The sequence below is a fragment of the Eschrichtius robustus genome, chromosome 15, assembly GCF_028021215.1.
Source record: "Eschrichtius robustus isolate mEscRob2 chromosome 15, mEscRob2.pri, whole genome shotgun sequence".
NCBI classification, from domain to species: Eukaryota; Metazoa; Chordata; class Mammalia; order Artiodactyla; family Eschrichtiidae; genus Eschrichtius; species Eschrichtius robustus.
Genome location: NC_090838.1, coordinates 64314329 through 64341578, shown reverse-complemented (window position 1 = coordinate 64341578; position 27250 = coordinate 64314329). Strand labels below are relative to the sequence as shown.

Genomic DNA, 27250 nt, shown 5'->3' with positions numbered 1-27250 from the left:
CTTATATGAAATGGCATAGTATTTGTGTATAAACCAAGGCACCTCTTCCTGTATGCTTTAAATCATCTCTAGATTACTTATAATACCTAACAATGTAAATACTATGTAAAAAGTTGTAAATACAATGTAACGTTATGTAAATAGTTGTTGGTGTGTGGCAGATTCAAGTTTTTCTTTTTGGAACTTTCTGGAATATTTTTTAAAAATATTTTTGGTTCATGGTTGGTGGAATTCATGGATGCAGAACCCACAGATAATCTGTATAGTTTTGGGTTTTTTTGTTTTTTGTTTTTTTACTGTAGAAGTATGATACAGATTCTTTAAAATTTACTAAGGCTTTCCTGAGACGTAGTATATGTGCTCTCTTTGTAAATGTTCCATTTGTACTTGAAAAAGAAGTGTGTTCTCTTATATATATATCTCCCCAGCATATATATATTTGAGATTCCTCAATTTGTTTATATGTTCTTTTGTCTTAATTTTTTTCATCTGCACTTAGGTCTTCCACTATGAGTATGAATTTGACCATTTCTCCTTGAAATTTTACCTTTTTGTGTCATATACATTTTGAGGCTGTGTTCATCTTTTACTTTATAGTTATGAAGGTGGAGGAGGAAAAGGCTGGGGTAGGGAAGCTGGACCCCACTAACTACAGGAGACGATGCCAGGATCAGGAAGGTAAGGTCACCGTGAGAACTTGATGCAAATTCTCGGAGGGTCTGGGAATTCCTTGGATATCCTTATAACAGCCCTTCCAGCTGGGGAAACTAGAGAGTTGGTCCCTTTCCCTGACTCACCCACAGTGTCTCCTCTAGATCTGGTGAGACCAGCCTTAACCATGTCTTAAAGGGACCACGTGGTCAGGTTGGAGGCAGGTAACTGGTACTAGGATTACGGCATAGCTTCTCCATCACAAAATTAAGCTCACTTATTTTACAAGCTCTACAAATCATACTAAATGTCAAATATCAACTTTTTATAGATTCTAAAAATGGCAGCTCAGGTTAAACCAATGAAAGAGGGTATTGAGTGGGGATATTTTTGTTGCTCCAGAATTGCTCACTCAGAGACCCTAAGTATCCTACATTCTACAGAAAAGCAGCCACAGAGTTTATGAAGAGGCACTACCCCAGCCCTTTGGGAGGGAGACAGTAATCTTCCTGTCCAGCTGGACGCTTCCTGAGCTGAGGAATGTGTAGAGCCACTCTGGGGCTGTTGATGAAGAAGAATGCAGTGAGGAGCTGGCACTGTCCTGAGCCAAAGTACAAGATGTTCACAGTGAGAAGAGTGGTCCTGCAGAGCAAAGAAAAAAGCTGGGGGTGGGCTAGTGATTCCCTACAGTTCACCAGCTAAACAGCCACACTCTGATGGTTATAGTGGAGAAAATGAGACAAGTTAGATCCAGGGCAGAAAGAAAATATTTCCCTGACAACCATCCCCCTGATTTTTTTAAAAAGGGTGCTCTTTGTTTGTATAACCCCTCACAATTCCCAAAATCATGTTCCCATTCACCATTCCATTCTATCTTCTCAAGAACCATGCCTAGCCAGTAGAGAAAGAATTTTTATTCCTGCACTATGGGTGAGAACACTGAGTCCCAGAGAAGCAGATGTGCATGGCCATACAGCAGGTGAAGAACAAGTCAGGGAGCACCCAGGGCAGCTAACTTTTGGTAGAGGCCTTTCTGATACATCTGCTGCTTCTCATTTCCAATCCTGGCCTCAAGGGTGGAGAATAGGAACTCATCATTGAAAGAACCAAATATGCTAAACCTTTAAAGTAGAACTACTTATCTCTAAATATTGGTGTCCATGGCTTACTTCAAATTACAGCTTGCTCAGGCTCAGTGTAGGAGAGAGAAGGAATGAGATGCACCAGTCATTCTGATACTGGTTCACTAGGAAGTGAGGCTGCGCTTCATAAAGATATCACCTCAAATTTCTCATTACACCCACGAGAGACTGAGGGTCCCAAAGAGCAAGCAGTAGGATAAGGTGGGGGTGAGCTGGGATTCTAAAGAGATTTGGACACTGACATCCATGTAACCTTACTCTCCAGTGCCTAGTAATGCACCAGCCAGCGAAGACTAACACAGAATCTGCTCACCAGAGTGGGCATTCAACATGTCTCTAAAAGGCCTAGACATGTTTCTTCAAGTTTCAGCTTCATGTGGTTTCAGTGTGATATGTGCAGTCAGTGATGCCCAGGCATCTAGTATGTCAGTTTCAGGAGTTAGAGCCAACAGGTAGCCCTCTCCTCCAGGGGAAACAAACAAACAAACAAACAAAAACAAAACAACCCCCCCCCAAAAGAACCCTCACAAAGTTAGTGTAGATCTTGACGTAAGAACACAAAGTCCAATTTCCCACTCTGCCACAGACTTTCAAATTTTAGTTGCTATTCTTGGGCTTCAGAAATAGTCATAGTGATCAATAGCTGTTGACCAGCCCTAGGGAAAATTTTTACCACAAATCAATCAATGTGATACACCACATTAATGAAATGAAGAATAAAAATTATATGGTCATCTCAATAGATGCAGGAAAAGCATTTGACAAAATTCAGCATCCATGCATGATTAAAAAAAAAAAACACTCAACAAACTGGTTATAGAGGGAATGTTCCTCAATATAATATAGGCCATATATGACAAGCCCATAGCTAACATCATACTCAATGATGAAAAGCTGAAAGCTCTTCTCTAAGATCAGGAACAAAACAAAGATGCCCACTCTTGCCACTTTTATTCAAAATAGTACTGGAAGTCCTAGCCAGAGCAATTAGGCAAGAAAAAGAAATAAAAGGCAAGAAGAAGAAATTTTTAAATTGGAAAGGGAGAAGTAAAACTGTCTGTATTTGCAGATGGCATGATATTATAAATAGAAAATGCTAAAAATTCCACCAAAAAACTGTTAGAACTAAAAAAAATTTTTTTAATTAAAATTGCAGGATACAAAATCAATATACAAAAATCAGTTGCATTTCTATACACTAACAATGAACTTTCAGAAAGAGAAATTAACAGAACAATTCCATTTACAATTGTATCAAAAAGAATAAAATACTTAGGAAAAAATTTAACCGAGGAGATAAAAGATCTGTGCACTGAAAACTGTAAGACATTGATGGAAGAAATTGAAGACAACACAAATGCATGGAAAGATATTCCATGTTTATGGACTGGAAGAATTAATATTGTTAAAATGTCCGTCTTAGCCAAAACAATCTACAGATTCAATGGAATCCCAATCAAAATTTCAATGATTTTTTTCACAGAAATATAAAAATCAGTCCGGAAATTCATATGAAACCACAAAGGACCCTGAATAACCAAAGCAATCTTGAGAAAGAAGAACACAGCTTGAAGATCACACTTCCTGATTTCAAACTATATTACAAACTACTGTATTCAAAACAGTATGGTACTGGCATAAAAACAGACATACAGATCAATGGAACAGAATAGAGAGCCCAGAAATAAACCCACACATATATAGTCAATTAATGTACAACAAAGGAGCCAAAATATACAATGGGGAAAGGATAGTGTCTTCAATAAATGATATTGGGAAAACTAGGCAGCCACATGCAAAAGAATGAAACTGGACCCCTATCTTACACCATACAGAAAAATCAACTCAAAATGGATTGAAGACTGGAACGTAGGACCTGAAACCATGAAACTCTTAGAAGAAAACATAAGGGGTAAGCTCCTTGACATCAGTCTTGGCAATTATTTTTTTTAATTTGACATCAAAAGCAAAGGCAACAACATAAAAAACAAAGTTAAACTACATCAAGCTAAAAAGCTTCTGCACAGCAAAGGAAATTATCAACAAAATGAAAAGGTAACCTACAGAATGGGAGAAAATATTTGCAAATCACATATCTGATAAGAGGTTAATACCCAAAATATATGAAGAATTCATACAATTCAATAGAAAAAGAAAACAAAACAAAAATACAATTTAAAAATGGAAGAGAAACTGAATAGAAATTTTTCCAAAGAAAACATACAAATGGCTAACAGGTACTTGAAAATGTGCTCAACATCATTAAATCATCAGGGAAATTCAAATTAAAACCACAATGAGATATCACCTCACAACTGTTAGAATGGCTATCATCTAAGACAAGGGATAACAAATGCTGGCAAGGATGTGGAGAAAAGGAAACCATTGTGCACTGTTGGTGGGAATGCAAATTGGTGCAGACACTGTGGAAAACAGTATGGGGATTCCTCAAAAGTTAGTAACAGAACTACTGTATGATCCAGCAATTCCACTTTTGAGTATATACCCAAAAGAAATGAAATCATTATCTTGAAAATATATCTGTACTCTCATGTTCATTGCAGCATTATTTATAATAGTCAAGACATGGAAACAACCTAAGTGTCCATCAGCAGTTGAATGGTTAAAGAAAATGTGATATACATATGAATATTATTCAGCCATAAAAAAGAAAGAAATCTTGCCATTTGCAACATGAATGGACCTTGAAGACATTATGCTAAGTGTCTTAGACAGAGAGACAAATACTGTATGATCTCACTTATACATGGAATCTAAAAATCCAAACTCATGGAAACAGGGAATAGGTTGGTGGTTACCAGAGGCTGGGGGTGTGAGGTGAGGAATTGGGTGAAGGTGGTCAAAAGGCACAAACTTTCAGTTATAAGATAAATTAGTCATGGGGATGTGATGTACTGTATGGTGACTGTAGTTAACAATAGTGTATTGTATGCTTGAAAGTTGCTAAGAGACTAAATCTTGAAAGTTCTCATCACAAGAAAAAAAATTTGTAACTATGTGTGGTGATGGATGTTAACTGAACTTATTGTGGTAGTCATTTTGCAGATATACGTATATCAAATCATTATGTCGTACACCTTAAATTAATACAATATTATATGCCAATCACATCCCAAGTTAAAAAAATAATAGGGGAAACTGGAGGTGGCATATGGTAGGGTACATGGAACTTCGTGTACTATCTGCTCAACTATTCTGTAAATCTAAAATTGTACTAAGAAAACTATTAATTATTTTTAAAATCGTTGACCAACTCAAGACAATACAGATGAGAGACTGGTGGCAGAATGTCCTTCCTGAGGTCTGAGGGAATTCTAGCTGCCTCTTTGTGCACAGAGTTAGTGGGGGATTTACATACCAGCCAGGGTTCTTAGTGGAATTCTGAATTAGGGTTCTTGGTAGCTCTAGTTCTTGAAAATTCTAGTTTACAAAACCAGCTTTGAGAAATCCTTAATAACTCACTTCTCTGATGAGTAGTAGTTCACATAGTCCTTGGTTGTTAGTAAAAATGGCCCTTGATGGAAATGCATATGGCTTTCCCATAACAATTGAAGCCGGGGCTTGGCATTTTGAACTAAATCTGTGACCCACCGAGGGCCTCTCTCCTGGACCACGTGTCATAAACCATATGTGTTTATTGCTGCTCTGGACTAGCAAGAATGGGGAGATGGGAGTTCTGCTCATTCTGACAGAATTCTAACTACAGGGCCAAGGGACTCCCTTCCAGCAACTGGGGAGTTGGTTCAGAGTTGGCATTCTATCAAGCCCAGTGGCCCCGTCCAGGAATCCTATGTCTTCTGATCTTCTTCAGTGGCCTCAGCTCTTTGTAACTGGAAAATATTAAGGAGAAATGCCAATTTTCAGTAACTCTACCTACCTTCTCTTTTATTCTGTGCCGACAGACTGTCGTTCCATCCACATTGGGCTTTCAGTCCCCAGTTACCCTCACAGGAAAAGAGACCAGAAGGGACAACTTTCAGGCCTGCAAAAGGTCCGCTGGGGCTTGCAGCCAGACAAGCCGCAGCAGGGGCTGGCCAGTGCCGGCAGCACTGTGGATCATGTCAGCAGGACACGTGAGTTCTTGAGGGGACCATTCTGGGGAGCCATCTGCTGGGTGGTCCAGATGGGGCAGGGCAGGGCAGGGCAGGGGGATTCTCTGGAGAATGTGAGGAACGCCCCATGTTGCTCAGGCCTCTCAGTCCCCTCTGCTCTGCTGCCACGGCAGACCAGCCTCTCTGCTCAGGGATGCCTTTAGTCAGGCTGAGCCCCTGTCCCTCTCTGGTGACTTTGAGACCTCTGCTCTGATCCATTCTGCCTTGATTTCACAGTTTAATTCTCAGAATTATTTCCTGTTTCCAAATTCCTAGGGGCCACACAGCCGTTGCCCGAAGAGCCAATAACAAACGTTGAGTGTCTGGCGTGAGGTGTTGTGCTCAGTAAACTGAATTCCTTATTGCATTCCCTCCACCCTCGCTCTTCACCTGAGCTTGAAGGAATGGTCTGGAATTGTCTGGGCACCCTGCTCCTCAGCTTGCAGAGTCCTGGAGGCTTTCTCCCAGGTCAGCAGAGCCCCTGAGGCCTTCCTCTGCTGTTGAGGAAATCAGTTCTGGGCTGGTTAAAAATCAGTCTTTTGTTCCTTCCTGTGGAAAGAAAAGTATCAATCTTAAGAGGAGTGAAAAGATTAGAGCACAACTGTGACATTTTATCCTTTTGAGCCTTCGCTGTTTCTAGGGAAATGATTTCACCTGCAGCATATCCCAAATCTGCGTAATAAATGGTACCTAATTGGTTTCTACTATATAGTTCCACTGTCTTGAGCAAGGCAAAATGAGTTATTTTACCATCTAAACCTTCAAAAGAACGTCAGAGGCAGTAACAGCCTCTTAACATTACTGTAGGAGACCTGACATACATGCTTGCGAAGGCCATGTGAGTCACCCCCAACCCTGCACTGCCCTGAACAACTGCTGTCATTGGCACCAAGTCTACCAAGGCCTGTGACTTTTCCAAAGTAAATGTGCCTATGTGGGAGAGGGGTTAATGGGGAGTCCTTTGGAGGTGTCTAGTTTAAGAGATAAGCTTTGATTAAAATATGCATGTGCACACATACACACAGACATGCACACACAGGCTTGTGCCCACATACATGTTCAGGGGTAGACATATCAGAGACCCAAAGGAGGGCAAGCCTGGTGGGAAGGCCTGCTCCCCATGTTGGATCTGGACGCCTCCCACTCACTCTCTGGGGCATTCTCCTGTCACCCCACCACATTCAGAGATGAAATCACCCTTTCAACGTTGAGTCTGCTGGATCCTTCCTGAGTCAGGGAAGAGGAAAGTGGGTTAGAGCTGGTGCTCTCTGATCGAAGGGTTTGGAGGAGGTCTAATAAATGGTATTTGTTGATGCAACATGGTGCATCACAGAAGTGGTCATGAATGGTGGATTTTATGTTGTTTTGGTGGTTTCTGGTTAAGGGGACACTGGTTTTAACTGGAAACCAAAGGGGAGGGAATGGAGAATCCTTTGGTACATTTGCACATTCAGTTCATTCTCTTCACAGCCTGCTATTCCCATGCACGTCACATGGCATGGCTGTGGAACAGGGGAGAAAATGGGAGGGCCTAGGAGGACAGGAAATTTCAGGCCATGTCTTTCAAGCGGGAGTAAAGTAAGAACCCCTTTTAAAGGGAAAAGGGGTTGTGGACCCATGAAAATGCATTTGTACATTTGTAGAGCCCCAGGGGACCATAAAAATCCCAGTTTGAGAAATAATATCTTAATTAAGGTTTTATTCCATAAAAGTATCTTACATTTTTGAATTATAACAACAGAAAAGTTTCGCCCTTATATCTAATGAAAGAAATCTTTTTAAGATTATCATCAAAATGGAAACATGAAATTAAAAAATTCTAATAGATCCCACCTACCCCTAAGAATACTTTCCAGACCACAGTTCCAGACATGCTGACTTAAGGGAGCCACAAAGCCTGCTAGCGAAGTCAACAGCCACCGTGAGTTTTCTGTAGCCCATGGGGGCTGAGCTTGTTCCGGCCATTCTCTTAGGGGTGGTAGAGGTTCACCCCTCAGTCCTTCACTTCTTTCAAACCGAACAGGGCGTTGTGTGTATGATGCAAATATAAACCCTGCTCCACCACATCCCAGCGTCAGTAACAATGACCCGAGGAAGGGAAAACAAAACAGTGCCCAAGTAATTTTACTGCATCATCTGGATAATTGCCTGAATCTGCCACTTTTCTTTGCTGTAGGGCAACTGACCACATATGTTTTCCCTCTCTGAGTGTCCTGTCTATTCTATGAATCCATTCAGACAGCCCAGGCAGGCGGTCTAGCTGACCACAAAGTCCAAGTGGGACCTAGCTCTACAGAAGAGGGGAATCATGCAGGATGGAGGGTGTGGGTGCTGGCCAGGCAGGTGGCTAGACAGAGCTAGGCCTGAGAGTAAAGCAGGCTGTGCAGATGAAGGATTGACAGGTGACTCCTTTAGTTCCTGCCTCACAAAACAATGACAAGAATTCGTACCATGAAATGGTATTTCACTGTAATTTTGTTAACTAAATGTATAGTGTTAATAAAAAGGAGATATTATTATCCCCATCTTCAGATTGGGAAATCAAGGTTTGAAGAGATGTAGTGTGATACAGCGGTAATCAGTGAAACTAGAATTTGAAAACAAGTCTGTAGACTCTAAAACCTGTGTGTGCCCCTTCCACTATCCATGTTGGATATGGGCTGAGAATTACATCCTTTTAAGCAGCCAAATTGCCTTATGATGACAGGGATAGGTAGGTAGTAGTTATACCATAATATGATACACCATAGCAGTTGGATTGTTTATCCCCCTACTCCTTACCACCCCTTCCTCCAATATGAATATAATTTAGGAATTCAGTACTTAGCAGCAAATCAATTTTGACTCCAGCCGAGCATGTATGGGGAATAGAACCATCAAGCTGTGGTGAGAATCAGCAAGCGCCATGCTTCCTTCCCTGGAAAGAATGCATTTTCTGGCTCTGAGAACCTCTTGAGAGCTATTAGGAGCAAGAGGGTGAAGAGCAGCTGTAGAAATATGGCTGCCCTTTGGCGTTTCTTGGCTGGTGCTAAGAACCGGAGCCAAGATCTAAGAGGAACGAGACCGACCAAGCCCAACCTGGTGTGTAGGCACTGGGGTCTCAGCGCCTTCATCTGCAGAGTGAAAGATTGTTGTAGGGTGACCAACTGTTTCAGTTTAACTGGGATGGAGGGCTTTCCCAGGACATGGGACGTGGGACTGTCAGTGCTAAAACCGGTCAGTCCGAAGCAAACTGGGATGTTGGTCACAGTAAGTTGTGAGCTCCTAGATGAAATATAAACAGACATGAAGTATTTCGCATGGTGCACAGTGCATGACAGGCACTTGACATATGTTACTTCAACTGATCTATGTTAACCCAATTTAAAAGCACTCCTTGAGCTTCCCTCGTGGCGCAGTGGTTAAGACCCTGCCTGCCAATGCAGGGGACACGGGTTTGAGCCCTGCCCTGGGAAGATCCCACATGCCGCAGAGCAACTAAGCCCGTGCACCACAGCTACTGAGCCTGCGCTCTAGAGCCCACGAGCCACAACTACTGAGCCCACGTGCCACATCTACTGAAACCTGCATGCCTAGAGCCTGTGCTCTGCAACAAGAGAAGCCATCACAATGAGAAGCCTGCGCACCGCAATGAAGAGTAGCCCCCGCTCACCGCAACTAGAGAAAGCCTCTGCGCAGCAAAGAAGACCCAACACAACCAAAAATAAATAAATAAAAAATAAAAGCACTCCTTTACAAGTGGACATCTGGTTTGGCTGCCGTCATTCGTACTGAGAAGCTTATGAGATCCTTCTGGTGGGAGGGGTGTGAAAAAGTGTTAAGGTCTTCTACTTGCCAAGTATTGAACAACTCTAGGGTCATTAAAAGATCAAAACCACCCCAAGATGAGCAGTAAGGGAGAGAAAGGCTATTTTTTAGCCAGGTGTTTGAGCCTCATATGGTTCCAAAGGCTTTAGATTTCATGGGGTCTTTCTTTCCCATTTCTTTTTATTTACTTATTTGTTTGTTTGTTTATTTTTGGCTGCATTCGGTCTTCGTTGCTGCACACGGGCTTTCTCTAGTTGCGGCAAGCAGGGGCTACTCTTCGTTGCGGTGTGCGGACTTCTCATTGCAGTGGCTTCTCTTGTTGCAGAGCACACGCTCTAGGCACGCGGGCTTCAGTAGTTGTGGCTCACAGGCTTAGTTGCTCTGCGGCATGTGGGATCTTCCCGGACCAGGGCTCGAACCCGTGTCCCCTGCATTGGCAGGTGGATTCTTAACCACTGCGCCACCAGGGAAGTCCCTCTTTCCCATTTCTGATGAGGAAGGAGCAAGCGTTGGGACAGAAGACAGATTTACCTCTAAAGCATCTGCTCCACTAAGGAGCTCCTGAGACAGGCTGTGTTTGCAACGTAGGAGCAAAGACAATTGGATTTCTTTTAGAGTTCGAAGCTTTAAAATGAGGTGGTTTCCTCTGTCTACTTTACCAACTTGTTTCTGGGAAGGAGTGGTAAAGAGAGGAGCAGAGACAAAGGGGAACAGGAGGGAGGAAAGGGGGAAAGAATATCATCCTAGGCCTTTTAGGCACGCCCCACCCCAGTGTGTGTGTGGAGGGGGAGGTTGGGCAGACAGGAAGGCAAATTCAAAATTCCCAGAGGAAGCCTGTATTTGCTCTTCCTCTCTTCTTGCCCTTGACATCTTAAAACCTGGATTTCCTGGAATTATCAACATAGACAGCATTCAAACAAACAAAAGCAGAAACTAACAAAAACCCCTTTTGGAAGAGAATCCTGAGTTAGTGACCTTAAGACCTTAAGGGGAAATTAGGGTTTAAAGCTCAGTTTGCAAGTGAACCAATGAAAGTGCTAATAAATACAAAGTTATTATAACCCATATATGTTAGCTGGATTTACCTTATTCCTTGAGAGTTAGTGTCCTCACCTCTGCCTAAATTTCTGTGAACATCCAGCGGCTTCCAGTCTCAGTATCACTGTAGCTCCAAGTCCTGCCTGCTGGGCTCACAGTCTCGCTGTGTCTCACCTCCTGTACCTCTGCCCTCACCTCCAGCTCCAGCTCAGGCATGGGGTTCAGTCCTCCTTTGGTCTCCCCCAGATTGGTCACATACCACATACAAGTGAGCAGCAGGCTTTCTTGAAGTTCAGAACCAGGGAGCAGTTTTACCTTGCAGAGATACACAATTTTTAAAGTGAGATACTAGATATCCCCTTTCTTTAAAATCCCCTGGTCACAGGAAATTTCCTATTGGCCACTTTTCTCTGAAGTTTCAGCCTCCTACCATATTGGCAACTCCCACCTCACCCCCACTCCCCCTCGCCAGTTCCGTCACATCTCCTGCTTCTCAGTTTTCAGCCACCCCCCAGCTTCTCCCCTCCCTCCCAACACACACACTCACTCCCCTCCCTTTCAGTCACATCAATTTCCCTCTGCCCATCTTAGCTCAACACCCATTTTTGCACACACAATGCAAAAGACACACAATGCGTTGAGCTCAACACAAAGGCCATCGCCTCTAAGTCTAGCCCTTTAGCTAGACTTAACATTCTTTTATAACACTTACACTTGCAGTTCTTGAGAAGGTATACAGAAGAAAATCTCCATAACCTAGAATTTCATATAAGGGAGACTCATGATTAAGATGGTAATTTGATCACAAGTATCAGAAACCTACTTGAGCTGTCTTGAGCAAGGAGGGAGTGAAGGGGTGGGGGGAGAGAGAGTTAGTTTATACTGTAAGAGCAAAGGAGTTTCTCACAGTCCCTAAAGAACAACCAACCAGGCTCAGCAGGAGGATGGGCACCCTCTCAGTCCCCTCTCTGGGACTCATGGCCTTCCCCCTGCTTCTCCTGTAAGTCTGCTTTATTCCTCTCTCTCTGTAGCCTTTTCTGCCTCTCTGTGCCCTCAGCTTCCATTTTACATGCTCCTTCTCTCAGAAACCGTCAGGAAACGCCCAGCTATCTCAGAAACCGAATTCAGTATTTCCAGGCTTGAGTCAGGTGTCTGATTAACTGTTCCTGGTCCAATTAACCATGGCGAAGGGGCACAGGTCAAGCATTCCACAAACACGGCCACCAAGAGTCATCCTCTGGGTGGGGGACTGTATGGGCCGGCAGACAACCCCAAAGCTACTGACGACAGGATGGATTCCCATAAACACTACAAGTCTGCAGATTCTCTCCTCTTCCTTCCCAGAGAGCATATTTTGAGTTTATGGACTGCTTTCTAGAAAAAAATCCCTACTGACCATGAAACTATGACTTGGAGTCTTCCCGTCCCCTCTTGAAAACCACCTCAAATGACTGCAAGCATGACTTCGGAGCCCTCAGTTTCTGTCTCTCCCCCTTCCCAGTACTCGGGGACCTTGAGCTTGGTCCCCTACCCAGCTCCATTTCCTTGTTGTTGCTGAGGCTAGTCCCAGCTGCTATACTCATGAGTGTTAAGCAGTGAAATTCACCTAGCAAATATTTAGAGTGTCCACGCTGTGAGCTGAGAGAGAGCACCTCTGAAAGCAATCAGAACTGAGGACCCTAGGTCCAAGCCCTCATGCTGACTTCCTGGTGGTGCTAAACGCCTCCTGGTTCTTCTAGGAGTTGAAGACTTGCAGGTTGCAGGCCACACGGTGATTTTGTGCTTTGCTCAACTAATGACTGGACAGGTGCCCCCCTCCCTGCCCCCAGTAGAAGCACGATTCTGTGTGCGTCTGTTCGTGTGTTTCCTGAAGCTTGCTCCTGCCAAGGTTAGGTTTCTCCCAGAAACTGCTGGTTGAGTCCATACCCCGAGTTGGGCCATCGCCATGTGATTCTTGCTGTGAGCTATCAAGGGACTATTATCTGTGGCCTTTCTCATTTGCAGATTAACTTGCGTGAAGGGCCCGCAGTGCATTAGAGATGCACTGAGGCCCTGATGCAGGAACCCAGCTCATAGAGCTAGGCTTCTGTGGGCCCGAGGGAAGGGAGGGGCCTCAGGGTGGAGTGGGAGGGGTAGAACAGGTATTTAGAAGCTGAAAAGGATTGAGCCCTTGGAATGATTAAAAGGGTTATTAGGGACGAAAGTGTCAGACCTGTTGGCAACATCAATCATAGCGATATTTACTGGGTAACTGGCATATGCCAAGCACTGTGCCAACCACGTCACATATATCATCTCATTTAATGGCTACCACAATCCAGTAAAGCAGGTGTGATTATAGCCACTTTATAGATGGAGAAACTAAGGCTAAGATTGCTTAATGCCTTGCCAAAATCCCACTGCTAGTAATTACCAGAGTCGGGAGTTGAACGTAGGTCTGGGCTCTTAAAGCACCACACGAGTAAAGAGAATCCTCTGGCGTCCTTGGTGATCTTTCTCTGGGTGTTCCTCTGGGATTTCGAGGTCACCCACAGCCCCTGACTCAGTGTAGCATGCAGGGTCTGCCCCGTGGTGCTCAGGAAGAAATGGGCCGACTTCAGCCACAGTGCGGTACGAGCTGTAGAGCCTGGGACCTTTAGAGGGGCCCATCTACTCACTGCCCCGCCCTGCTAAGGAGCCCACCAAAGCAGGAAGTCCTTGGTGGGGGCCCCGCACCTAAATACACAGCCCTGACCCTCTGCTGCTATGTTCTCAGCTTTAAAGTGGGCACACTTGATCCTTGAGCCTCAGGCATGAAGACATGGTAAGGGAGCGCAGGGCAGTGCAGGGTGAGGGCGTCAGCAGACTGCTGTCCTAACCTGGGGCCTGGTGGGGCCTTCTGTGCTGTAAACTAGGTCTCAGATTTCTCATCCTCTCACCCTCTCATCCATCGCTAAGCTCCCTCCCAGCTCTGAGACTTAGTGAATTCAGGGTTCAGAGCTCCTTGGAGCAGCAGCCACTCATGACCTCTAATCAACCTTGGCACACTGTAAGTATTCAGTAAGCACTTGTTGAGCCAAACCCAGGAGATTAGGAGTTTCTTAGCAGAGCAAAATAATTCCCCAGGAGGGCTCAGCACACACCCTGAAGTGACCCGTTCCCACTGTCCATGGGCTCTCGGAAAATGCCCACTGAGTGATAGTTGGCATTTTGTCTTCGAAGCGGACTAAGAGGGGAAGGGTCAGGAGTTTGGGTTTAAAGTTGGGGAAGGAGAGAAGCCAGCTGCATGGAATATTACTGACCAAGCGTGGTTGCTGTGGAACATGAGACCCCCCCCAGCACCTCTCCCCCTACAACTCCACCTCCACCCTGGGGCTGTGCGGCTGAGAGAATCCACGGGCCAGGACAGGCCCTGCTCTAGCCGGCTCAGCTGCAGCCAAGGCCCTTTAGGAGGCCCCGGGGAGTCTCAAGGAAAATCCTACCTTTGCCTCTATAAAGGGGACTGAGGAGAGGTGCCTGGGCTCCCCTTGGGCCCTCGGCTCGGCAGGAAGGGCCCATGGGGGAAGGGGAAAGGGGCAGTTCTGCCAGTCCTCTCGAGCCTGCAGCTGCCACCCCCTGCTGCTGTGGAGACCCGGCTGCCCCAGCCACAGAGCCCTTCTCTCTCCACCGCGCCTGAGAACCTGAGAGGTCTCTCTCCCTCTCCCCCCTGCCTTTCTCTCTCTCTCTCTCACACACACACACACACACACAATTCTCTTATACTCACAGTATCTTTAATTCACTCTCAATATTTTTTCCTCTCATGCTTACTACATTTTCTCACATACAACCCTCTCTCCACTTACCCAGTCTTTCATACATTCCTTTTCTCTCCCCCCACCCCCTCCCCCCTCCCTCTCTTTCCCTCTCCCTCTTCTCCTCTCCCCACACCTCCCCTGGTGCTTAACTGGAAACAAAAGTGAGTTTGTTGTGCCCTGCTGGTGGGGAAGAGGACGTGTGAAGGCAGCAGCCAGGGTGGCAGCAGCAGAAACAGGCTGGGGCCAGAGGCAGTGTCCACAGCCGGAGACCCCAGCGCTCAGCTACTCCAGGGAGCAGGTAATGCCCCAGACAGGGCTGGTTCAGGCATCCCCCTCTCTGTCGGGTCTCATCATTTCATGACTGTCCCATTTATTTGCCTTCTTATTTGGCCTTGAAGGCAGAAGGGGATTGCAGATTTAGGGAATGGTAGGCACAAAAGGTCCAAGGAGTGATGTGCTCTCCTCTTCAGAGAACTGTGTGTGGTCTGATGTGGCTGGGGTCCACAGTGTCTGGGCTTAAGGATGGCTGGTGTCCAGGGTGGCTGGGGTCCAGGGTACCTGCGGTCCAGAGTATCCAGGGTCCAGGGTGGCTGGAGTCTGGGGTGTCTGGATGAGGAACATGACAGAACCTACCAGGGCAGGTTAGGGCCAGATCATGAGGGATGTTTTGAGCCATGTCATAGACCCTAGGCTTTAGGTAATAGGGAGCTATTGACTGTTTTTCACCTGGAGAGTAACATGACCAAATCTATATTTTAAAAGAGTAGTTCTTGAACTCTGATCTTATGGAGAATTGGTGTGCCCTCTCAGAATCAAGCAGTCATAGTCTTCTCCCAGTTTAAGGAAAAAATAAGGTTATTTGTTCAATTGTTAAATTTTCATCTGTAAAATTTCCTTAAACCTTTGACGTCTGCTAGCAAGTGTCAATAATCAATAAGTCAATAAAAAGGACTAAGTTTAAAGTAGTAGAAAAATTCGGAAATAAAAATCCATTTAAATAAATGCAGTCCATTGAGCTATATACAGATAAATTGGTAGTATTCTCTGCTAGTAAAATTATTTCTAACTCATATGCACAATATTTTATGGTGCTGTTCAAAGAGCACCATGACTCCCAGGAGTTTGCCATGTGAACACGTTTGAAATGTCTTAAAGCAAACTCTGCTGCTACATAGGGAATGGGATGGATGGGGCAAGCAGAGCCCGTGGGAGCAGTAGGTGGCTCTTGCGATGATAGGAATAGGAGATAATGAGAACCTGAACAAAGGTGGTGGCAATGGTGGGAAAAAGGGAGAGAGCTAAAAAATAGTCAGGAAGTGAGTGGAAGACGTTAGTGTCTGATTGCACATGGATGATGAGAGAGAAGGAAGCTTCAGGAGTGAGCCCAACATTTCTCCTCTGGATGGCTGGGTAGCCAGGAGCACTATTAATCAAAACAGAGGAGGGCAAGTTTGGGGTGTCGGAAGACGGGAGGCAGGGCTGCTTTGAATATGTTGAGACTGACTCGAGAAGGCTGGAGAACTCCCAGATGGAGCAGTCCAGCTGGCAGTTAGAAATGCTCAGTAAGTCAGGACCTAGAGACACGGGTGACCTCGGCTATAGGGTGACACCAAAAAGAACATGAGGTGGTCCAGTAGGGGTGTAGAAAGAGAGGAGACAAGAAGGCCAAGGAGGAATCCTGGGGAAGATCAAGATTTAAGTGAGACATGCAAGCAGGGCCAGGGAAGGACGCTGAGAAGCAGTCCTCAAAGAGATAGGAAAAAATATCAAGAAAGTGCTATCTTATAAGAACCAAGAGCATTTCAGTTCAGAGGGAGCAGTCAGCACCACTCATGTCCCAGAGAGATAAGCCAGACCATAGCTTCATAGTGTCGTAGGTTTGATTGATTTTATTGACTTATTGATTTGAGAATAAAACAACAAGAGAGATCTGAGAGCAGGGTTGTAAACTTGGGTGCTTAGCATAAATGAGATTAGCAGGGTAATAATAGGGAGTAGTGGGGACTGTGGCAAACTAAAATGCATATTCTCATCCATCACTCAGCTCTAATTGAGTGTTGCCAGGTAGGAATATGGGCACTGTCATCAGAGTATCTGAATTTTCAAGAAAAGTCAGAAATCTAGATTTTTATATGCAATCTCATACTTCTTTGTATTAACAACAATTTCAAAAAATTTTATACTCTATGAGGGCTGAATTAAACACATCTTTGAGCTGCCAGTTTAAAATCTCTGCCTTAGTCAATGTCCTTAGTGTGGTGGGGATGAATCAGTTGCAGCAGGTTGGGAAGTGATTAGGTAAGGAGGAAGTGGAGACAGCGAGTGTAGACCTCCCCTTCAATAAGTTGAGGAGAGAGAAGGGAAAAGGAGAGCAGCAGAGCTTAGAAGGCAGGCAGGATCAGGGGAAGGTGCTTCATGGTAGGAAGAGCTGTTTATCGGTTGAGAGAAAGAGGGTGGAGGGAGAGAAGTTGAAGACCCAGGTAAGGAAAGGCTGGTTGACGAAATAAGGATCCAGTAGAAGGGAATAGACGGGGGCAGAGATAGGCTAGAGGAAGAACTCTTGTTCAGAGATAGACTGCAGCAGTGGTAAGGACACAGAAGGACTGGAAAGGAGGAAGTTGATGGATTTCATGCCCGGAGGTCTTATTTTCTTGGTGGTGTGGGATAAGAGATAGGTCAAGAGGCTTGCAGAGAGGAGCAAAGGTTAGTGGTGGCATCGAGGAATATGGGAAAGGGAGTGCAAGGATGAGTGGAAGTGGCTGTACTTCTGAGACCTGTTAACAGTGGAAACCCCCCATTTGTACAGCTGGCTGGTTTTCTCCAGAGGGGCTCATGAGCCTGGGTGCTAAGCTTGGTGGCAAGGGGGATTGGCACCTGTTATATTCCAGGCCCTGTGTCACGTGTGTTATGCTCCTTACCTGATTTATTGGGACAATAACCCTCCTTACCTGATTTATTGGGACAAGACACCCAGAAGGTTATTGAATTCACTGAATTCACTCATGAGTAAGTAGCAACTCTGAGATTCATACCCACGTCTAGCTGGATTGAAAGCCTAGTGTGTGCCTTTCATCCACCGTACCACCATACCACACTGCCTCTCCCTGCACCCCAGGACACATTTGAAGAGGTGGAGATTGGGCCAGTGAATTCTTGTTTGGGCATCAGCTGCCTGGTTTTATTGGGAAGTCAAGGAGTAAGAGAATGGAGACTGTGATGAGAAGGGTAGTTGAAATTATTGACCATTGGGAGTCCATGGAGAAATAAGTGAAGGCCAAAGGGATGATAAACTGAGGGGATAGAGAGGCTTGGAGGAAGAGGAAGACTTGATGAAGCCTAAAGACAGTCAGTGAGAGATTGAACCAGGGCAGGGACAATGGGATTGGTGAGGAAGGAGAGTATTCTTGAAAACTTTTAATGTGGGAGTGGAGGTGAGAGAAAGAGGTGAAGTGAGAATGATGCCAGGGTGTCTAGCCTGTGCAGTTGGGTGGACAGTTATGCCTCTAACCAAGGCATTCAATGTTGTGTGAGACCTCTCTCTCTCTGGCCCACCATGCCCTAGACACACTAACCAGCACACCCCACCTCAGGTCTTTGGCACACTGGCAGCACTCTTCTTCCAGATATGCAGAAGTGGCTCATTCTCATTTTTCAAGTTCCAATTCAAATACGCCCTCCTCAGAGAGGCCTTTTTTGACCATGCTATCTAATATAGCTCCGTGGTCTTTTTTTTTTTCTTTTCAGAACACTTATTACTACTTATCACTGAAATGATTTCTTATGGATTTGTTTACTTGTTTATTGTCTGTATCTGCCACTGGAGAGGCTCAAGAGATCAAGAACATATGGGCCTCCTTCACAGCTTTGTTTCCCTACACCTAGACCAATGCCTGGCACATAGTAGGCATTCATTAAATATTGAGTGAGAGAAAGAAGGAAGAGAGGGAGGGAGGAGGGAGGGAGGAGGGAGGGAGGAAGAAAGGGAGGAGGGGAGGGAGGGAGGCAAGGAGGGAAGGCAGGAGAAGCATGTTTGGGGAAGAGTACGTGTTCCGTGTCAGAATGCTGACTTGAGGTGCCTGAGAGACACCCAGAAGGCAACATCCCCTGGGCAGTTGGAAAGCAGACTGGGAGCTCAGGGATAGACTGTTACGTTGCGCGTGAAGAAAGTGGGCCCACGTGCCACACTGGTACAAGCACATCCTTTCACATGTCTGATTGCCCCTTCAAGGCCAATGCTGGGAGTTGACTGTGTGGAGTCCAGTGGAAAAGGGATCCCTCTGGGTATGTTATGCTGAAGTTGGGACAGAGTTTTTCTCCCCTCACTTATTTGTTCTGTTCCCTGTCCTTGCTGCTGCCCTGGCTTTGGCCATTTTCCATCTTTCTTCAGTGTCAGCTACCAGACCCAGGAGTCTGAATACAGACTAAATCCTTTCATGTCTTTTATCTCGAAGAATATCCCACCCACATCCAATCTACAGAAACTTGAGTCTAGCTTTGCCCAGAGGGTGGACTTCATTTTACTGAATTAGGAAATACTTTGCCCTTGCACTTGGCTCCTGCTCCACTTCAGTTGGCCTCTACCTCCCATGGGGCACTCAGCAGAACCTGCTGCCCTCCTTTTGCAGGGTCTCCAGCTGCTGAGCAGCTCCAGGACATCCTGGGGGAGGAAGATGAGGCTCCCAACCCCACCCTCTTCACAGAGATGGACACTCTGCAGCACGACGGAGACCAGATGGAGTGGAAGGAGTCGGCCAGGTGAGGCAGAACCCCGGAGAGAGGTAGAGGGGGCTTTCCACTGCAGTCTGCCTGGGCCCAGCCTGAGCTGACCAGTGGCATCTCATACCTTGAGTTCTACTAGGGCGCTTCCTGGCCCCCAGAGACCCACCTACTTGCCTTGCTTGGTGTCCAGAACTGGGTTGGATGCTAAGGAGCAAACAGAAGCTTATGACTTTGTCTCATCCTCAGAGAAATGAAAATCCTGGTGGCAAAGTAGAACAGACACCCATGAAACCGTGAGAGAATAAAACAAGGGCATATATCCTTTCATGTCAAGTGGTTCAAACTAAATGTTGTAGAAGGGAAAGCACCAAGCAGGCTGGGGCAGACAGGAGTGCTTCCTGGAGGAAGAAGAATGCGTGCCAGGAAAAACCCACTTGGGGAGCTCCAGTGAGCACTGAAGCAAAGGGATTTGGCAGAGTCTGGGGCAGGACGAGAAGAGCGTAGCTCTGGAGGCACACGTGGGGAGCAGAGAGAGCTGTGTATAGAGGGGCAGTAGAAGGAAGAGAAGAGCCAAAAGGCTGCAGGAGAACCACACGGTGAAGTCACGGGAGCCAAGGGAGAATCAGGGTAAGGAGTAGCGCTGGCCATACCCAGTGCCTGGGGCAGAGCAGCCTCTAAACTGAGCTGGACTGATCAGCAGCATCAAATGCTGCCAAGAGCTCAAGGAGAAGGCAGAATACAGTAGGGGCAGCAGGAGGGGCTGGTGAGAGGAGGAGGGACCCTGGGACAGAAGTTGAGAGTCTGCAAGCAGAGCATACCAATGTTTCTCAACCTTTTTTTGTATTAACGTCCCCCCCAAATTTTTAAATTTAAATTAACTTTGTTAAAATAGAATTAAATGTATTGCTAATGAGAGAAATGAAATGCTAAGAAATTAGATTTTGTCAGGTAGGTTTGAGCTTTGGAGTGCCACAAACCATTGTAATACCTTAAACTTTTTTGCTCTCCTGAGAACCAATTCTTGCCCCCTTGGGGCTGATATTGCCGCCGTTGAGAATGCCTGAACTAACTGCCAGCTGTGCCCAAGGTGGCTTTGCCTGGGGGCCACCATGACACCCAGGACCTGGCAGCTGCCCCAATCACAGCCTGGGCCCCTTCCTTACCTACCAACCTCACTCACCTCAGTAGCTGTTCTGTAGAACGAAGTGCGGATTTAACATTCCCAAGCTTCCCCCTCCAATCTCTCCTGGAAAAAGAAAAAAAGAAAAAGAAAAAAGGCCATTGAGTGACTAGCAAATTCCTGCAGGCCTCAGAAGGAATGAATTCCTAGCCCCGTGGCTGGGCCCAATCCCTGTCTGGAAGCTGTGGAGCCTCTTCTTCTCAGACCATTCAATGAGCCCTTACTACTAACGCTAAACAATTCGCAGGCTCATCTCATACAAGCTGCACAATGACCCTGAGGAGGCAGGAAATATTATTATCCTCATTTTATAGATGAGGATAGTTAGGTTTAGAGGGTCAAAGAGATGCAAGGGTCAGAGCCTGCAGGTAGCTGAGTCTGGATGCTAGCCCAGGGCTATCTGACTCTCCAACTTGGGTGCTTATGAACTTTGTTTTCCCCATTTTCTCAGCCACTTCTCTCCCCTTCCTTCAACTTCCAGGGACTCTGTTTTGATTTCCATGGGAGGACATAAGTCTGGAGGGAATGCAACTGGTGTGACAGATAAACGGCGACAGCCACAGAGCCCAGGACATCCATCCAGGGCTGATAAGAGAGGGGAGGACATTTCAAATGACCAGGGCCCAGTCTGTGCTACTGTGGCTTAATGCCTCTGAGGGGCTTGTACCTCCCTGGGCAAACGCCTTTCTTGTCCAAGGTGGGCATATAGAGAGAAGGAAAGTTGAGAAAGGCGTTCTCCAAGGCCCAGTAGGGGGAGGGTGACTTCTCCCCACCCTGGGCAAGGTGTGCATTCAGAATCCCTGGCAATAATTGCCAGGACCAGACTTTCCATGCGGGCCGATCATACGCACCCACAGAGCCCTTGCTGAGAAGGCCCCAGGGCTCTCAGAGACATGATTGTTGCCATAGACGAAATACCCAGTTTCTCTCTGAGTGTGGATCCATAGAGTCTTGCTCACTATAGACCCTGCAATGAAAGTGATAAACTGTAGATAATGATGTTTCTGGAAGAAGGCTCCTTTAAAATATAAAGGGGCCTGGGGTTACCATCTGCAAACCAGGGTGTTTCCCCACAAGGCAGGCTTTCCAAGGACAGCATTTGAGGAGACCTGGGAAGGGCCCCAGTATAACCCAAGTGGACCTCAAACCCATAGCGAGAGGAAAGTGGAGGCTGGAGGAAGTTAAACAGCTGAACCCAATTCCAGGTTGATGGAGAGAGGAGCATCTTGAGGGCCAGCTTTGAGCAGGAAGCAGTGGGGGGAGAGCCGCTCAGCCGTCCTTATCTCGAGCTCCTTTCTCCACCCCAGCCTCCTCTAATCTTCTCTCCAGCTCCCCCTGGCTGGTTTGCAGCTCACTGTTGGAGGTCTGAGCAGTAGGCCTCTGCAGAGGTCAGAGACAGGGTCTGGTTATCGGTGAGCAAGTCCGCCTTGGCCTGGACAGCTCTGCTGGGGGTTCCTCCTGGCAAACTGCATCAGTAGAGGTGCTCCGGGCCAGGCCTGTTTGGGGCCTGTCACCCCCACCAAAAAATGGGAAGAATTTCCCTCAGTGGACAGGCTGTGCCATCTACACAGGGAAGCCAGAGGTCTCGAAAGTTTCCGGAATCCAAGAATCAGCAAATCCTAGTGGGTTCTGGGCCTTCTTGGAATAACAGGAGAAAATGATAGGAGGCGGGAACAACCCCTCAAGTGGACACTCAGGCCCTGAGAGGGTTGCAGGTTTGTTCCCACATCAACGAGATTGGGGGAGGGGACCTTTTAATAAAAGTATTTAATTTGTTGCGGGAGTGTTTGCTTTATTGAGTTAGGAGATTAACAGAGTGAAAATCTCAAATCCGCAAGGAATTTTCCCCGGCAGTGCTTTTCTGGGGGTTATTAGTTTGGGGGATGTTTTGGGCCCTTGGGGAAAGAATCACCACTGGACAGATTTAACTGGTTTTTTGAGCTCCACTGAGCCTGGCCCTTTGTGCATGATGGGGATTGTGTGTGCGGGCGTCATTTCTAACGTGATCAATGCTGGTAGGTCAGGCTGTTAATCAGATAGATTTTTATTAAATTTGTCTCTTTAGCGTTCCCGGGAGGGGAGTGCAGCTAGCTGTTTGCTGATACTGACCTTGCCTGAAGGGAGGCTTGGGTTGGGTGGCGTGGGATGGACCCCCTCACTGTGAGCAAACAATTTACCCATAATTCCATTGTCTCTCAAGCTTGAGTCTGCCTGACTGCAGGGGACAAAGGGAAGGAGAATGATCTGGGCTGGAAGCCAGCCAAGTGTGGAGGGGCTTTTGGGGTTACTCAAAAATAGAGCTTTGAGCCTTCCATGAATTCTGAAAGCAAACTCCAAATCCAAGCTGCCTCTGATCTCAACTCAGAGCAGACCAAAAGCGTGAACTTGCCGGAATGTTCTTATAAGACACATATGCTCTGAGAAGATTCCTGCCATGACCAGGAAAGGGCAGAAAGAGGGGCAGGAGAAGTAGGTCAGCTTAGTTGGGTCAGACCAGATCAGTACATTTTCAAAAGCCCCTCCACACATAGGCGGGGATGCTTTCTCACTCTGTACGTGATGGAAGAAGCCTGAACTTTGTCTCAACCCTGAAACTGTTCCTGCTTACTACCTTGTAGCATGTTCTCCTACCATCATTTTACCTCTTAGTCTGGGGCAGAAGATGCCCCAGCCCTCTGGTCTCACCACTCACCTGGGATCACCCTTATGGCACCACAGCAGCCCTGTGTACGTAGAAAGCAGAGCGGGGAGCTGAGAGTTCTTAGTAGAGACATCAACAAACCTCACTCATTCATTCAACTACTATTTACCAAATGTTTACTGTCTGTAAGCCCTGAGCCAGGTGCTTAGAGATACAAAAAACATGGCAGATGCCATCCCTGCTCGCTCAGGCTCTCAGTCTAATGGGGCACAGAAGTAAATAACTAGATACTTGGTGATGAGTTTCTAAGAAAGCACAGTGTAGGCGCACTTAACCCAGACAGGAGGGATCAAGGCAGATGTGCAGGAAGAAGAGTTGTTCACATAGACACCTGAAGGATGGGTCAAAGTTAGCCAAGAGAGGGTACGGAAGGGGGAAGAGGCCCCTGGAACGGGAAACAGAGACAGAGGAAGCGGCAGAAGTTCCCTGTAGCTGGACTAGAGAGGGAGTGGCCAATGATGCGGGTCCTATGCAGACCATGTTGTGGAGTTTGAACTTGATGCTGAGAGCTTTGGAGGACCCCTGAGGGGTTTGGGGTGGGAGAGGGACAGGATTGTCTGTTTGAGAGAGATCACTCAGGCTTCAATGTGAAGAATGTATAAAAGAAGGTAAGACTGGGCCAGTTAGGAGGCTGGTCCAGGTGAGAGGTGATGAGATTCTCAACCAAGATGTTGACAGTGGGAATATAGAGAAGGTGTGGATTTGAGACATATTTTTTGAGCGTATAATTATATATATATAATGTATAGTGTATCTGTATTTCCTTTTAAATATACTTTATTATTTAGAGCAGTTTTAGATTCACAGAAAAACTGAGCAAGATGTACAGAGTTCCCATGTGCCCCCTGGCCCTATACATGCACAGCCTCCCCCATTATCAACATCCTCCACCAGAGGGGTACATTTGTCACTATTGATGAACCTACATTGACATCATTATCACCCAAAGTCCATAGTTTACATTAGCGTTCATATTTGGTATTGTACTTTCTATGGGTTTAGATAAATGTATAATGACATGTATCCACCATTACAGTATCACATGGAGTAGTTACACTGCCCTAAAAATTGCCTGTGCTCTGCCTATTCATCACTCTTTCCTTCCTAATTTTTGGCAACCACTGATCTTTTTACTGGATTTGAGACATATCTTAACAGGACTTAATGACAGATGGCATGTGGGAGAGAAAGATAGTCAAGGAGATGCCCAGGTTTCCGGCTTGAGCAAGTGGTATCAATTTAGGAAACACAAGAGGAATAGTAAGGTTTTGTTGTGTTGGGTATTTTGCTTTGTTTTCTTTGGGGGAGCTTGATGATGAGTTTTGAACATGTTATGTTTGAGGAAACTCCAAGTGGAGATATCCAGCAGATCACCATGTAGACATAGAGACCTGGAGTTCAGAGGAGAAGCATAGATTTGTGAGCCATTAGCATCTAGATGGAAATCAAACCCAAAGAAAAGGATAAGGTTGCCCCCAAGATCTGTGAAATGAGGAGAGCACCCAGGACAGAGCCCCTAGAACACTAACATTTGAGGGATGGGCAAAGGAAGCAGAACCCACAATGGAGACTGAGAAGGGGCAGCCAGAGAGGTAGGAGGGGAATGAGAAGAGTGCTGTGTCCAGGAAACAGGGGCAAGATGGGGAGTGGCCAAAAAGTAGGGGAAGAACTGAAGAGTACCCACAGGATGGAGGGACACAACGGTCTCGGGGGAGGGACGGGGACAGAGGGTGGAGAAGAGAGTCAGGAGGACCAAGGTGGGTTCTTTTGGACAGTTCTTCTAATGTGCTTGTCTGTGAAGGGCAGGAGTCTCTCAAGGCGAACATGGGGTCAAGGGAGGCTTTTGTTTTTTTGAGAAAGATGGGAGTGTTTGAGTGCTGATGGAAAGGGGCCAGATGAAAGAGAGTGTTTAAAGATGCAAGAGGGAGAGAGGGCCTGCTGGATGGAGGGTGCAGGGCCCTGGGTGCAGTTTGGGGGCTCCCCCAGCCAGAAAGGCCCACACCTGTGCCCTGTGACAGGCCCGAGGGAGCAGGGGGCAGGGAAGTTGCAGCAAGGTTTGGGGGCTCTGAGCAGGAGTTGAGAGTTCTGAGCTGATAATTCCCATACTATCTCTCATCTGAAGAGAGAGCAGAGTGGAAGAGCTGACTGGAGGAGTTGCAGATTGCCAAGTGGTTCTGAGGCAGGTAAGCAGCTCCAGACCCTGGCCATAGTGGAGCCATGCATGAGGATTTATGGTCAGAGGAAAGATTTTAAGGTTGTCTGACTCTGACTTGATGCTTATCTACTGGCTCGAATAATCATACTATTCATCATTGTCAAGCTACTTTCACATCCAATATCTAACATGGTCTTTCCTTCTCTCTCCTCTAGTCAAATACTGATATCTGACATACAGCACTGAATAAGGTGAAGGTGTAAAGCATAACGCTTTGACTTATACACATCATGAAATGATGACCACAGTCAGTTCAGTGAGCATCCACCATCTCATACAAAATTAAAGAAATAGAAGAAAAATTGTTTTCCTTGTGATGAGAACTCAGGATTTACTCTCTTCACAGCTCTCCTGTATAACACACAGCTGTGTTCATTATATTTAGCATGTGTACATCACAGCCTTCGGACTTATTTATCTTATAACTGGGAGTTTGTACTTTTGACCACTTTCATCCAATTCTCCCTACCCCCAGCGCCACCTCTGGTAACCACAAATTTGATCTCTTTTACTATAAGTTTGTTTGTTGGATTTTGAAGTATAATTGACCTACAACACTATGTTAGTTCCTGTTACACAACATAGTGATTCAGTATTTCTCTACATTTCAAAATGATGACCACAATAAATCTAGTTACCATCTGTCAACATACAAAGTTATTATATAGCTTTTGACTATATTCCCCGCACTGTACGTTTCATATCTGTGACTCATGTATTTTGCAACTGGAAGGTTGTACCTCAGTCTCTGTCACCTATTTTTCTCCTTCCCTCAGCCCCCTCTCCTCTGGAAACCACCTGTTTGTTCTCTGTATCTATGACTCTGTATCTGCTTTATTATGTCTGTTCTTTTGTTTTGTTTTTTAGATTCCACATATAAATAAAATCATACAGTATTTGTCTTTCTCTGACTTATTTCACTTAGCATAAAAGCCTCTAGGTCCATCCACGTCACAAACGGCAAGATTTCATTTATTTTATGGCTAATATTCCATATATAACAGAATATATATGTGTATACATATATATATTTTATCCATTCATCTGTTGATGGACACTTCCATAACGTGGCTATTGTAAATAATGCTGTAATGAACATAAGGGTGCATATATCTTTTCTAATTAGTGTTTTTATTTCTTCGGATAAATACCAGGAGGGAAAAAGTGATTTTATATGAATCAGAACCTGGACCAAGTCCCAGGTAGAAGTGGGCATGATTCCCCCAGGCCTCAAAGTCCCGGATTCTAGCCAGCACTCTCACCTGTGAGTTGTGTGAACACAGGATGGGGACTGTGATAGGGTCATTCATCCCCCGGGGACTTAGTGATCACTTACAGTTAGCACAGCCAGGGCAGGTCTGCATGAGGCCTAGCAGACCAGAAGGGGCCACCTTCAGAGGGCCTGCAGTCAGGTTGGGGAAGCACCAGTCCACATCCATAGTGACAGCCAGGCAGTGATGCAAGGCCTCACACAGTGGACTGAGGATGGTAAGGTTAGATTAGCTGGCCAGAGAGTGTGATAGTAAGGCTGGTTCAATGAGGAGAGCTCCTTTGGCAGGAACTCTTTATGCTAAAGTCAAGAGCCCCTCCCACCCCCATCTGATATGTCTAGCTCTGCAACTACAGCCCAAGCTCAACTGAGCTGTCAGAACCTGTGCATGATGCCCAAGGGAAAAAGAAATGCCACTGTCATTGTCAGGATATTTTAGGCTGCAAGTAACAGAAGCCCATTCAAGCTAACTTATGCAAAAAGAGGGAGCAACAGCAGAACACGGGGTGACCTCATGGTACCCAGGGACAGTCAGATCTCTCAAGGGCTGGGCCTGGGAAGCCAAGCTGTTCTCTTTTTCTGCTTCTGGTCTCTGCCTCTCTCTGGGTATCTTTTTTTACCCTTCTGCAGCCAGCTTCT

The 27250-nt window shown here is 46.0% G+C and overlaps 1 protein-coding gene across 1 annotated transcript in view; it reads left to right on the top strand.

Moving 5' to 3' along the window:
- Nucleotides 1-599: 599 nt before the first annotated feature.
- The window catches only part of SLC4A5 (solute carrier family 4 member 5), a 94267-nt gene continuing 67616 nt past the window's right edge, over nucleotides 600-27250 (top strand). The window contains exons 1-3 of the mRNA XM_068565158.1: nucleotides 600-678; nucleotides 5717-5887; nucleotides 19152-19281. Of these exons, the coding sequence (XP_068421259.1) occupies nucleotides 600-678; nucleotides 5717-5887; nucleotides 19152-19281 (380 nt within the window). The remainder of the gene's footprint in view (nucleotides 679-5716; nucleotides 5888-19151; nucleotides 19282-27250) is intronic.